Source organism: Pan paniscus, chromosome 18 (assembly GCF_029289425.2).
Source record: "Pan paniscus chromosome 18, NHGRI_mPanPan1-v2.0_pri, whole genome shotgun sequence".
Lineage (NCBI taxonomy): Eukaryota > Metazoa > Chordata > Mammalia > Primates > Hominidae > Pan > Pan paniscus.
This window is the reverse complement of record NC_073267.2, coordinates 630,134-643,052: the sequence shown is the minus strand read 5'-3', so window position 1 is coordinate 643,052 and position 12,919 is coordinate 630,134. Positions and strand designations below refer to the sequence as shown.

Sequence of the window (12,919 nt, the reverse complement as noted above, 5' to 3'; positions counted from 1 at the left end):
CATGGTGAAACCCCGTCTCTACTAAAAATACAAAATTAGCCGGTCATGGTGGCGGGCGCCTGTAATCCCAGCTACTCGAGAAACTGAGGCAGGAGAATCGCTTGAACCTGGGAGGCGGAGGTTGCAGTGAGCCGAGATCGCGCCACTGCACTCCAGCCTGGGCAACAAGAGCGAAACACTCTCAAAAAAAATAATAGGCCAGATGCAGTGGCTCACGCCTGTAATCCCAGCACTTTGGGAGGCCGAGGCAGGCGGATCACAAGGTCAGGAGTTTGAGACCATCCTGGCTATTATGGTGAAACCCCGTCTCTATTAAAAATACAAAAAATTAGCCGGGCATGGGGGCGGGCGCCTGTAGTCCCAGCTACTAGGGAGGCTGAGGCAGGAGAATAGCGTGAACCCGGGAGGTGGAGCTTGCAGTGAGCCGAGATTGCACCACGGCACTCCAGCCTGGGCAAGAGCGAGACTCCATCTCAAAAAATAAAAAAATAAAAATAAAAATAAAAAATAAAAAATAAAGCCAGGCACAGTGGCTCACGCCTGTAATCCCAGCACTTTGGGAGGCCAAAGCGGGCAGATCATGAGGTCAGGAGATCGAGACCATCCTGGCTAACAAGGTGGAAAACCCATCTCTACTAAAAATACAAAAATTAGCCAGGCGTGGTGGCGGGCACCTGTAGTCCCAGCTACTCCGGAGGCTGAGGCAAGAGAATGGCGTGAACCCGGGAGGCGGAGCTTGCAGTGAGCCGAGACTGCACCACTGCACTCCAGCCTGGGCGATGGAGCGAGACGCCGTCTCAAAAAAAAAAAAAAGAAAACAAAAATACTACTAATAATAAGTAAACATCACAGAAAAGACAGAAAGGAAACACAACCCCTAAACGATAGGATCACCAGCAATTCTCTTTAATCCTCTTTCTTTTCCTTCTAAAAGCTTTTGCAAAGTCCAATTTATTTTTACAGTAAATAGATTATCTTTTAAGAAAATGCACTAGCAAGATTGTAGCAAAGTGTGTTTATGCAAACAGGTGGTGCAGAGACAGAGGGGCGGACCTTGTGGGCAGCTGGAGGACCATCCCAGCTCATGGGCCACGCACAGATGGGAGCACCTCAGTGTTTTCAGCCAAGAGAACACAAGTCTCGGGATCCATGTGGCTCCCTCAGGCCCTGGACCCAGGCAGGCAGGACACCCTTGACCATGGGGCAGGGGACATCCCAGCATCTTGTCTGTACCCCCACCACCTGCGTGGCACCTGGTCCTCAGACACCTGCGTGGCACCTGGCCCTCAGGCACCTACGTGGCAGCTCCACGGGCCAGGCCCATTGTCCAGTTGCTCCTGCCCTGGAGTTGGGGCCGTGGGGAGGGAAAGCGCAGTAATAGCTGAGTGTTCAGAGGAGGGGCTGGGCTGCAGGCATTGCTGGTTCAGATTGGTGCTCTCCACCTGGCTGAGTGAGGCGGCGGGAAGCAGCGGCCTGAAGATTCCTGCAGGAGTTTCAGAACTTAGTAGCCGGCTGAGGACGGCTTCCCCCTAAAACACCTCGGCTGCCTCGGCCACCCAGCACCTGCCAGAAATGCCGGCAGAGGCCGACGCCGCTACAGAAGAGCAAGCGCACCAGCGCCCGCCTCCTGCTCAGCCCCACTGGGCAGCACCCATGTGTGGCCAGGCTGGCGCAGGGGCCAGGAGGATGGGGACAAAGGAGACGCCAGCCCCGTGGGTCCCGCAGAGACCTGCCCACGCAGCGACCAGCGTCCAAGGACACAGATGACCCCAAGAAGCGGGAGCAGTACCTCACCTAGAGCTTAGCAGAGAAGGATGCGAAATCCGCCAGCCCTTTGACACCGTTTGGGAACGTCAGCCATGCCCCGCCATCGGCCACCAGCACGGCCCCCGTCACGTAGGAAGCCAGAGGGCTGGCCAGGTAGAGCACGCTGTGGGCGATCTCGGTCTTGTTCCCCAGCCTCTGCAGCGGGCTGGCAGTGACCTTGGTGCTCAGGCTGGCCTGAGGGCCACCTGGAGGGCAGCAGAAGGCTCAGGCCCCGTGAGCCCCAAGACCCAGCACCCTCCCCTCTCCCCCAGCTCATTCCCTGAGAGGCATCTGGGAACAGCAAGGACACAGTCAGTGTCACCAAGGCCTAGCATGGAGCAGGATCAGGCCAGGCACAGAACATAGTTGCCACCATGGAACCAGCACAGGGCTTTTCAACATACACCCTGCCAAGGTTCTGGAAGCTTCATGGGCACCCTGTGCCCCAGGAGAGGATCTGTGGGAGGCCTGGGCTCCCTGAGAGCCTTACCCAGTCGCCGGAGCCCCTCCGTGCCACTGATGGGGCCGGGGGCGAGGCTGTTGACGCGGATGTTTTGGGGACCCCACTCCACAGCCAAGTGCCGCGTCATCGCGTCTGCACAGAAGAAAGTTGGATATGAAGGGGCCGCTCTGCCCTCTGCGAGGGCGCGGGGCCAAGGCCAGGTCTCGCTGCCTGCAGCTGGGCTCAGCTTCACGTGGAGACTGCTGGCCTCCTGGGATGGAAGCAGACGGCCCATTGGGGACCCAGGTGGGCAAACCTGGGCGGGGGGGGTGGTCATACCCACAGCGGCCTTGGCGGAGCCTGCATGCACCTGGAGCGCCTGCCCCCGGTTCCCCAGGGTGGCAGTGATGTTCACGATCACCCCTCCATGGTCCTGCAACACACAAGGCCCAGGGCAGTGAGCGGGCAGCCGTCAGGGGGAGGCCCGGGGCAGGGAGCGGGCGGCCGTCAGGGGGAGGCCCGGGGCAGGGAGCGGGCGGCCGTCAGGGGGAGGCCCGGGGCAGGGAGCGGGCGGCCGTCAGGGGGAGGTCACAGGGCAGGGAGTGGGCGGCCGTCAGGGGGAGGCCCGGGGCAGTGAGCGGGCGGGTGTCAGGGGGAGGTCACAGGGCAGTGAGCGGGCGGGTGTCAGGGGGAGGTCACAGGGCAGTGAGCGGGCGGGTGTCAGGGGGAGGTCACAGGGCAGTGAGCGGGCGGCCGTCAGGGGGAGGCCCGGGGCAGGGAGCGGGCGGCCGTCAGGGGGAGGCCCGGGGCAGGGAGCGGGCGGCCGTCAGGGGGAGGCCCGGGGCAGGGAGCGGGCGGCCGTCACGGGGAGGTCACAGGGCAGGGAGTGGGCGGCCGTCAGGGGGAGGCCCGGGGCAGTGAGCGGGCGGGTGTCAGGGGGAGGTCACAGGGCAGTGAGCGGGCGGGTGTCAGGGGGAGGTCACAGGGCAGTGAGCGGGCGGGTGTCAGGGGGAGGTCACAGGGCAGTGAGCGGGCGGCCGTCAGGGGGAGGCCCGGGGCAGGGAGCGGGCGGCCGTCAGGGGGAGGCCCGGGGCAGGGAGCGGGCGGCCGTCAGGGGGAGGCCCGGGGCAGGGAGCGGGCGGCCGTCAGGGGGAGGTCACAGGGCAGGGAGTGGGCGGCCGTCAGGGGGAGGCCCGGGGCAGGGAGCGGGCGGGTGTCAGGGGGAGGTCACAGGGCAGGGAGCGGGCGGCCGTCAGGGGGAGGCCCGGGGCAGGGAGCGGGCGGCCGTCAGGGGGAGGTCACAGGGCAGGGAGTGGGCGGCCGTCAGGGGGAGGCCCGGGGCAGGGAGCGGGCGGGTGTCAGGGGGAGGTCACAGGGCAGTGAGCGGGCGGCCGTCAGGGGGAGGCCCGGGGCAGTGAGCGGGCGGCCGTCAGGGGGAGGCCCGGGGCAGGGAGCGGGCGGCCGTCAGGGGGAGGCCCGGGGCAGGGAGCGGGCGGCCGTCAGGGGGAGGCCCGGGGCAGGGAGCGGGCGGCCGTCAGGGGGAGGCCCGGGGCAGGGAGCGGGCGGCCGTCAGGGGGAGGCCTGGGGCAGGGAGCGGGCGGCCGTCGGGGGAGGCCCCCGCTGGGAGGACACCCACCCGGAAGAACTTCTCATAGAGCACACGAGACACGTTGAAGGTGCCGCTGGTGTCGATGTCCATCACGGTCTTGAAGGCGTTGAAGGACAAGGCGCCAGCGGGGCACAGGAAGTTCCCGGCCGCACCTGCAGAATGGGAGACCGCAGGAGCTGCTGGAGCCTGGGGAGAGGGATGCCAAGTGGGTGGTGGCCAGGTGGGCAGAGCAGAGGGTGCAGGAGGGAGCACAGGTGCCCTGTGGCACAGGGAGGAGACCCATGCCCTAGGATAAATTCCAAAATGACCAGAGCAAGACGGGCGTCCTGGCTGCACTGTGTCCCCGAGAAGAGAAGACATGCTGAAGCCCTGGCTCCGTACCTGCGACTGTGGCCTTGTTTGGAAATGGGGTGGGTTGCAGAGATAATCGACTTACACTGAAGTCACAACGAATTAGGGTGAGCCCTAAATCCAATGACCAGCATCCTTATAACAAGGGAAGAGGACACACAGACACATGCCATGGGAAGACAGTGGCAGACAGTGCAGCGACGGTCTCCGAGCCCGGGAGGGCCAAGGGCTATGGCAGTACCCGAAGCCACGCAGAAGGCAGGAACAGGCTCTCCCCTGGGGCCTTCAGAGAGCATAGCTCTGCCAACGCCTTCCCCTTGGACGTTCTGGCCTCCAGAACTGGGAGATTATATTTTGGTTGTTTTAGCCACACAGGTCGTAGTACTCTGTTAGCCCAGGAAACTAATACACAGGATGTTTTTAAAAGGGAATTTCTGCAGAGTGAAACCAGTGTTGGTTCATCAATTGTAACAAACGCAAGATGTTAACAGGGAAAACTGTAGGTGGGAGTATGGAATTCCATGTACTATTAATTATTCTATAAACCTAAAACTGTGATTAAAAAAAAAAAAATCGGCCAGGCGCGGTGGCTCACGCCAGTAATCCCAGCACTTTGGGAGGCCGAGGCGGGCGGATCACGAGGTCAGGAGATCGAGACCATCCTGGCTAACATGGTGAAACCCCATCTCTAGTAAAAATACAAAAAGCCAGGCGTGTTGGCGGACGCCTGTAGTCCCAGCTACTGGGGGACTGAGGCAGGAGAATGGCGTGAACCCGGGAGGCGGAGCTTGCAGTGAGCCAAGATTGCGCCACTGCACTCCAGCCTGGGTGACACAGCAAGACTCTCTCAAAAAATAAATATAAAAATCAATAAAAATAAAAAATGAAAAAATAAAAATAAAAGCTGGGGGCTGGGCGCGGCGGCTCACGCCTGTAATCCCAGCACTTTCGGAGGCCAAGGCGGGCGGATCACCTGAGATCAAGAGTTCGAGACCAGTCTAAACAATATGATGAAACCCCATCTCTATTAAAAATACAAAAATTAGCCAGGTGTGGTGGCGGGCGCCTGTAATCCCAGCTACTCGGGAGGCTGAGACAGGAGAATTGCTTGAACCCGGGAGGCGGAGGGTGCAGTAAGCTGAGATTGTACCATGGTACTCCAGCCTGGGCAACAAGAGCGAAACTCCCTCTAAAAAAAAAAAAAAAAAAAAATCTAGGCCAGGCTAGCTTCTATTTTATTGATGACTCTTGCCTGTAATCCCAGCATTTTGGGAGGCCAAGGCAGGAAGATTGCTTGAGCCTAGGAGTTTGAGACTGGCCTGGGCAATACACAGTAAGACCCTGTCTCTACAAAAAATAAAAAATACAAAAATTAGCCAGGCGTGATGGCACACGTCTGTAGTCCCAGCTCCTCAGGAGGCTGGGGCAGGAGGATGGCTTGAGCCCAGAAGGTGGAGGCTGCAGTAAGCCATGATCACACCAGCCTGGGTGACAGAGTGAGATGCTGTCTAAAAAAAAAAAAAAGGCTATTACTTTTTTTTTTAAAGACGGAATTTCAGGACACAAGGGCACCCGACTCTACCGTTGAGCTGTGTTCATGGCGTCCACTTGGGCTGCAGCTGTGCTGACCTGCTGCCACCCAGAGAAGCGGAGTCAGGCCGGAGACAGAGGGCCAGAGACAGAGGGCCGGAGAGAGGGGGCCGGAGACAGAGGCCCGGAGACAGGGGCCCGGAGACAGAGGCCCGGAGACAGGGGCCCGGAGACAGAGGCCCGGAGACAGGGGGCCGGAGACAGGGGGCCGGAGACAGCGGGCCGGAGACAGAAGCCCGGAGACAGGGGGCCGGAGACAGAGGCCTGGAGACAGAGGGCTGGAGCCTGAGTCTTGGCCTCAGGTACCTGGATGGGGTGCAGCCCACCCCAGCACAGGCAGCTAGGTTCCCTGGCACGGTCCCCACCCCAGGACCAGAGTTCTAGGGCCTCCAAATGGTACCACCAACCTGTGAGAAGCCACCAACCTCACTCAGCACCGACTCACAGTTAATGAGAATGTCGATTCTGCCAAACTCCTTCAGAGCCTGGTCCACGGCGGCCATGACAGCTGGGGGCGCTCGGACGTCCATAGAGAGAGGGAGGCAGCGCCGGCCGGTGGCCCCAGCCAGCTTCCTGGCGGCCTAGAAGCCAGGTAAAGAGGCAGACAGCAGCCCTGCAGCCTCGGCCTGGAGAAAAGGCCTTTGGAATCTGCAGAGGACGATGTTTCCGGGTTCCGCGGGGACCCTGGGTTTGCTGCTGGACCCCACTCTGGGGAAGCACAGCCTGCAAGTGCCCACGACCTCAGTGGATGTTTATGGGAACCTGCCACGCTCTCCCCCTACCTGCCACCTGTCCTAGAATCCTCCCTCTGCGTCGCCCTCCAGGCCACTGTCACCCATGTCCTGCCCCTGCTGCAGACCAGAGGTGGCACAGGTGAGACTCTCCTCCCAGGTCGAGGGCTCCAGTAGGTGGGACGCACGGACCACCTAAATAACCCAGGTGAGCCCAGAGATCTTTCTTGGGGCCACATTACCCCCAAACAGGAAGGTCCCTCCCAGGACCCAACAACTAGATTTTTTAAAAAGTCAAAGATGTCTCTGGGAGGCCACTTACACTGAAGCTCCATATTTAGGATAGGTGCAAGTTTTGGTGCCGGCCGGGCACAGTGGTTCACACCTGTAATCCTGGCACTTTGGGAGGCTGAGGTGCCAGCCGGGCACAGTGGTTCACACCTGTAATCCTGGCACTTTGGGAGGCTGAAGTGGGCGGATCACCTGAGGTCAGGAATTCGAGACCAGCCTGGTCAACATGGTGTAACCCCATCTCTACCAAAAAAATGCAAAAATTAGCCAGGCATGGTGGCGGGCGCCTGTAGTCCCAGCTACTCCGGAGCTGAGGCAGGAGAATCACTTGATCCTGGGAGGCGGAGGCTGCAGTGAGCCGAGATCGCACCACCACACTTCAGCCTGGGTGACAGAGCAACACTCCCGTCTCAGAAAAAAAAAGTTTTGGTGCCAACATCCCCTTAGCCTCTGGACCCTCCTGGCCCAGGCCCAGCCCCCCCCACAGCCACCCGCACAGGGGACCATGGGAGAGGCCCTCTCACCGTCAGCACTCGCGGCAGGCTCCTACTGGCAATCACCGTATGGCAGCCGTGCCTGCAAAACCAGAAGCAGGTGTGAGGACAGTGTGGGCGAGGGGCACTCCCAGGGGGCATCTGCCCAGCTCCTGAGCAGGAGTCTCTCAGGTGGAAGTACCAGTCTAGGGCTGAAGGCCCAGCTGGCAGAGGGCACAGGGGCGTGAACAGGACTGAGGTACTCTGGAGGGACCTCAGGTGGTGCCCACCCCAGGGTTTCTGGCATGGGACATCCCACCGCACAGGCCTGCGGGTCCTGCCCCAAACACCAGGTACAGAGACAGCTGTGAGCCACAGACGCCCAGCCCACACATCTGCCTGGGGCCTGCTGGGCCCACATCCTCCACCCCCTTCTCCCTGTGGGGCTGGCGTGGAGGACCGTTCTGAAGCGGGGTGCTCCCTGCTCCCCTTCCTGACCACGTGGATGCAAATCCACCACGTTGGCCTCTGTGAACCCTGGTTGCAGGAATGCCGCTAGGATTTCCAGCTTATCTACTGTTCTTGCGAAAGAGCACAAAGAAGTCCTGCCCTTAGGTCAAAACAACCTTGATGTTATCCTAAACAAATTCCTACACACTTCCTCTGAAGCAGGACCCCTTTCCCTGTGGTATAGAAGCCCTGGGCCTGGGGGTAACAGCATGGAGACGCCCGTCTCACAGCCACCCAAGACTACGCTTCTGCCCACAAATTCCCTGGTAAAATCACCCGACACAGACAAACGGGATCTGTCTGCCTTGTTCTTTGGTTTCTCGGCTCTTCTGGTTCGGGGGTTGCTTGCCCACAATAACCATAAAGGTAGCTACCCCTGCTAGGCAGGTCCCACTGGAGCTGCAATGTCCCATCCGGTCCTCAGATGCCCTGAGCACAAAGCCAGCAGTGGAAAGGCCATATCTCTTCCTGTGGGACTCACCTTTCTGGTCTGAAAAGCAGGGGCCTCAGGGGAACTGAGGAAGGGTCCCTCTCCCCCACCCCAGCCTAACTCTAGCCACTGTCAGGTGGGATAAGCTGCTGACCCTGGCCTGAAGCCACAGAATTGTGTCCCAGGAGAAAATGCGCTCTGCAGGGCGCCAGCACTGGGGCCTGACGCAGCCCTGACTCTCGAGGTCCCAGCAGGCCCCAGACCAGAGCCACACAATCTCCACTGACCTGTAGGAGCCTCGAAGTCCTGACTCCCCCCAGGGCAATCCTCGACCGCTCCCCAGTCCCTCTGGCAGGCACCTGGATCCTGTCGGGTAGGTGAGCAGGGGACATCTACCTCCCACCAACATCTTTCCAGGGGTCGGGCATCCAGCAGGGCCCGGGCAGGGAGAAGCGAGGAGCAGGGAAGGGACACAGAGCAGTCTCACCGCATGAAAATCTCAGCAATCCGGAACCCAATCCCAGAGCCGCCGCCTGTGATGAAGGCCACTTTGTCCCTGAGAATAAACAAGGAGGCTCTTTTAAAAGAGCCCTATTGGGCCGGACCGGTGGCTCCCAGCACTTTGGAAGGCCAAGGTGGGTGGGCCACAAGGTCAGGAGATCGAGACCAGCTTGGACAATATGGTAAAACCCCGTCTCTACTAAAAATACAAAAATCAGCTGGGCGTGGTGGTGGGTGCCTGTAGTCCTAGCTACTTGGGCGGCTGAGGCAGGAGAATAGCTTGAACCCGGGAGGCAGATGTTGCAGTGAGCCGAGATCGCACCACTGCACTCCAGCCTGGGCAAAAGAGCAAGACTCCGTCTCAAAAAATATGTATAAACAAAATAAAATAAAAATAAATAAAAAATAAAAGAGCCCTGTTAAAATACACCCCCCATATTGCTATACGGCAATGATTTAAAATGAAAATTCGGCCAGGTGCCTTGGCTCACACCTGTAATCACAGCACTTTAGGAGGCCAAGGCGGGCGGATCACCTGAGGTCGGGAGTTCGAGACCAACCTGACCAACATGGAGAAACCCCGTCTCTACTAAAAATACAAAAAAATTAGCCGGGTGTGGTGGTGCATGCCTGTAATCCCAGCTACTTGGGAGGCTGAAGCAGGAGAATCACTTGAACCCGGGAGGGGGAGGTTGTGGTGAGCCAAAATTGCGCCATTGCACTCCAGCCTGGGCAACAAGAGCGAAACATGGTCTTAAGAAATAAATAAATAAATAAAATGAAAATTCATAAAATTATAGTATTTTATTTAATTAATTTATTTATTTTTTATTTTTTTTGAGATGGAGTCTCGCTCTGTCGCCCAGGCTGGAGTGCAGTGGCACGATCTAGGCTTACTGCAAACTCCTCCTCCCAGGTTCACACCATTCTCCTGCCTCAGCCTCCAGAGTAGCTGGGACTACAGGCACCTGCCACCACGCCCAGCTAATTTTTTGTATCTTTAGTAGAGATGAGGTTTCACCGTGTTAGCCAGGATGGTCTCGATCTCCTGACCTTGTGATCCACCCACCTCGGCCTCCCAAAGTGCTGGGATTACAGGCATGAGCCACCACACCGGGCCTATTTATTTATTTTGAGACAGGTTCTTGCTACGTCATCCAGGCTGGAGTGCAGTGGCACCATCACGGCTCACTGCCGCCTTGACCTCTTGGGCTAGAAGGATCCTCCTGCTTCAGCCTCCCCAGTAGCTGGGACTACAGGTGCATGCCAGCGTGCCCAGCTAATTTTTCATCTAGTTTTTCTAGAGAGGGGTATCGTTTTGTTGCTCAGGCTGGTCCTGAACTTGTGCTGACACAAACTTGCAAAGTGCAGTGGGGGAAAGGGTATTTCTGTGTCTTTTGACAGAAATGGACAGAAGTAGATACAAGAGAGAAAAATACCCTGGCTTAAACAAGATAGAGGTTATAATTTCCTCTCTCCTAAGCCCTGCATGGCACTGATATCAAATATGATTCCTGAGATTCAGCAAGCTAGGTCGGGATAATATGGCTTTTTTATTTATTAGAGATTTTCTTGTACGCATTAAATGTGTACTGATTGGTATGACTGGCACAAACTGTACCAGATGGATGGCAAACTTTTGCTGATCTCCAAGTTGCCTTTCCTATTCTTAATTATTAAAGATTAATTTTAGGCCAGGTGCAGCGTCTCACTCCTGTAATCCCAGCACTTTGGGAGGCCGAGGCAGGTGGATCATCTGAGGCCAGGAGTTCCAGACCAGCCTGACCAGCATGGTGAAACCTCACCTCTACTAGAAATACAATTAGCCCAGCGTGGTGTTGTGCGCCTATAGTCCCACTTGGGCGCACTGAGGCTGAAGCAGGAGAATTGGGAGGCTGAGGCAGGAGAATTGCTTGAACCCAGAATGAGACTCCGTTTCAAAAAAAAACTTTTTTTTTTCCTGCAGAACACTCAGAGAGAATTGTCAATACCTGTCCTTGGAGAACATAATTTAAAACTTTTTTTCTTTTTTTGAGATGGAGTTTCACTCTTGTTGCCCAGTGCAATGGCGCGATCTCGGCTCACTGCAACCTCCACCTCCCGAGTTCAAGTGATTCTCCTGCCTCAGCCTCCCAAGTAGTTGGGATTACAGGTGTGCGCCACCACACCCGGCTAATTTTTTGTATTTTTAGCAGAGACGGGGTTTCACCATGTTGGCCAGGCTGGTCTCGAACTCCTGACCTCTGGTGATCTACCCGCTTCGGCCTCCCAAAGCGCTGGGATTACAGGCGTGAGCCACTGCTCCTGGCAAAAGATCAAAATTTTAATAGAAACTTGAAAATGTTGCCAATTGAAAAAAAGAAAAGGAACAAAAAAAAAAAGGATCCGCCCATTAGCCGAGTGAGGGCAGGTGACCGGGGAGGATCGACCTTTGCCCGGGCTGCCTTCCCTTGTGAACACCAAGGCGTTTGCAGGAAAATGAAGAGCTGCTGGGCAAAACCTGGCATTCCTGGGCCTTCTGGGTCTTCCGGAAAAATGATTTCAACCTAAAATTTTCTGTTAAGAAAGAGGCCAGGTTGGGCCGGGCGCGGTGGCTCACGCCTGTAAATCCCAGCACTTTGGGAAGCCGAGGCGGGTGGATCACCTGAGGTCAGGAGTTCGAAAAGAGCCTGAACAACACGGTGACACCCCCTCTCTACTAAAAATACAAAAAATTAGCCGGGCTGAGGCAGGAGAATCGCTTGAACCCGGAAGGCAGAGGTTGCAGTGAGCGGAGATCGTCCCACTGCACTCCAGCCTGGGCGACACAGCGAGATTCCGTCTCAAAAAAAAAAAAAAAGAAAGAAAAAAGAAAGAAAGGAGCCAGGCAAGACAGGTTTCCTAACACGCGAGCCCTCGGGGACCACGTGGGGGCGCCGGCGCCCGCGGACCGGACCCCGCACCAAGGCTGCGCTCGCTTCCCAGGCCCCGCTCACCGCAGCAGGTCCGGGCAGAAGAGGTGGCGGTACGCGGGGAGACAGTCGTCCCCCTCCACGTCGGGCGGCGGCTGGGCCATGGCACTCCCGTCGGGGACTGCAGGGACAACGGGCGGGAGCGGCCTCGGCCTCCAGGACCCGGCGCGCAGCTGCAAACTCGCCTGGAACCGGGAGCCCCGCCCCACTCCCCGGACGCCCCGCCCCTCCCCTGATTGCTTCCCGGAGGCCCCGCCCCTCCCCCGAATTCTCCCCGGAGGCCCCGTCCCCGCCCGCGGCGCGCGAGACGCAGGCGCAGTGTGGGGCCGGGGGCGCGGTTCCCGCGGCAGAAGCTCGGCGGTCTGCGGGTCTTCTCCCCGAGTCTTTTTCACAGGTATTCGGCGTCAGCGCCGCGTTCAGAGCCTCCAGGATTTGTGGGATACCCCTGGCTCCTGGGTCCAGGCCAGGCTCGCAGCCTCTGGGCTCCCCGTTCGCCTCCCCGTAAACACCATGGGGAGGGCCGGGGCCCAGGAAAGCGCGGCCAGCCCCCCGCCGCTTCCCAAAATGACCCGTTTTGAGGCCAATAAAGAAGGGTTCGGGGCCGGGCGCGGTGGCTCACGCCTGTAATCTCAACACTTTGGGAGGCCGAGGCGGGCGGATCACGAGGTCAGGAGTTCGAGACCATCCTGGACAACATGGCGAAACCCCCTCTTTACTAAAAATGCAAAAATTAGCCGGGCGTTGTGGCGGGTGCCTGTAGTCCCATCTACTCGGGAGGCTGAGGCAGGAGAATCGCTTGAACCTGGGAGGCGGAGGTTGCAGTGAGCCGAGATCTCGCCACTGCACTCTATCCTGGGCGACAGAGCGACACTCCGTCTCAAAAAAAAAAAAAGGGTCCGTTACTTCTGTTCCGCGTGGGGGCCCGGGCGGGGCTATGCCGCGAACCCAGGACGGGGCGCCCCGCCCGCACCACTGTTGGAAGACGGGGGTCCGCGACGGCCCCGGGGGAAAAACACGCAGAGCCGCTCCTGAGCTGGACACAACCGCGGGCCAGCGGCTTCAGGGGCGTGACAGAGCCGCCAGCGCTACAGTAATGGCTGCCAGGCCCTTTCTGCGCTGGTTGGCCTCAGCCCGCCGGCCCCTTTCTGCCCCTTCCCGGGGAAGGCAGCTTCTCCTTTGGCGGGATCACAGCACCGGCTCGCGCCTAGCTTGGGTTCTCCGGATTGCAGGCTGG

The 12,919-nt window shown here is 58.6% G+C and overlaps 1 protein-coding gene across 4 annotated transcripts; it reads right to left on the bottom strand.

Moving 5' to 3' along the window:
- Positions 1-890: 890 nt before the first annotated feature.
- DECR2 (2,4-dienoyl-CoA reductase 2) lies at positions 891-11,957 on the bottom strand. 4 transcript variants are annotated; one of them, XM_034951546.3, is made up of 10 exons: positions 11,710-11,956; positions 8,721-8,789; positions 7,345-7,396; positions 6,971-7,012; positions 6,244-6,379; positions 3,885-4,009; positions 2,588-2,681; positions 2,297-2,401; positions 1,795-2,012; positions 891-1,483 (listed from the first exon to the last, which is right to left on the bottom strand). In XM_034951546.3, the coding sequence occupies exons 1-9, from the start codon at positions 11,787-11,789 to the stop codon at positions 1,795-1,797; spliced, it is 921 nt and encodes a 306-aa protein (XP_034807437.1). In that variant the 5' UTR covers positions 11,790-11,956; the 3' UTR covers positions 891-1,483. The 4 variants fall into 4 exon arrangements, with proteins under 4 accessions (XP_034807437.1, XP_034807436.1, XP_034807438.1 ...); XM_034951545.3 differs by lacking the exon at positions 6,971-7,012 and having other exon boundaries at positions 3,885-4,043; positions 6,224-6,379; positions 11,710-11,957; XM_034951547.3 differs by lacking the exon at positions 6,971-7,012 and having other exon boundaries at positions 11,710-11,951.
- Between the last annotated feature and the right edge of the window lie 962 nt (positions 11,958-12,919).

Coding starts and splice junctions, on each gene's coding strand:
- DECR2 (XM_034951545.3), bottom strand. CDS start 11,789: ATGGCCCAGCCGCCGCCCGACGTGGAGGGGGACGACTGTCTCCCCGCG. Junction 2,682..3,884: donor TCTATGAGAAGTTCTTCCGG/GTGGGTGTCCTC, acceptor TGTGTGTTGCAG/GACCATGGAGGGGTGATCGT. Junction 2,402..2,587: donor CTCCGCCAAGGCCGCTGTGG/GTATGACCACCC, acceptor TCTTCTGTGCAG/ACGCGATGACGCGGCACTTG.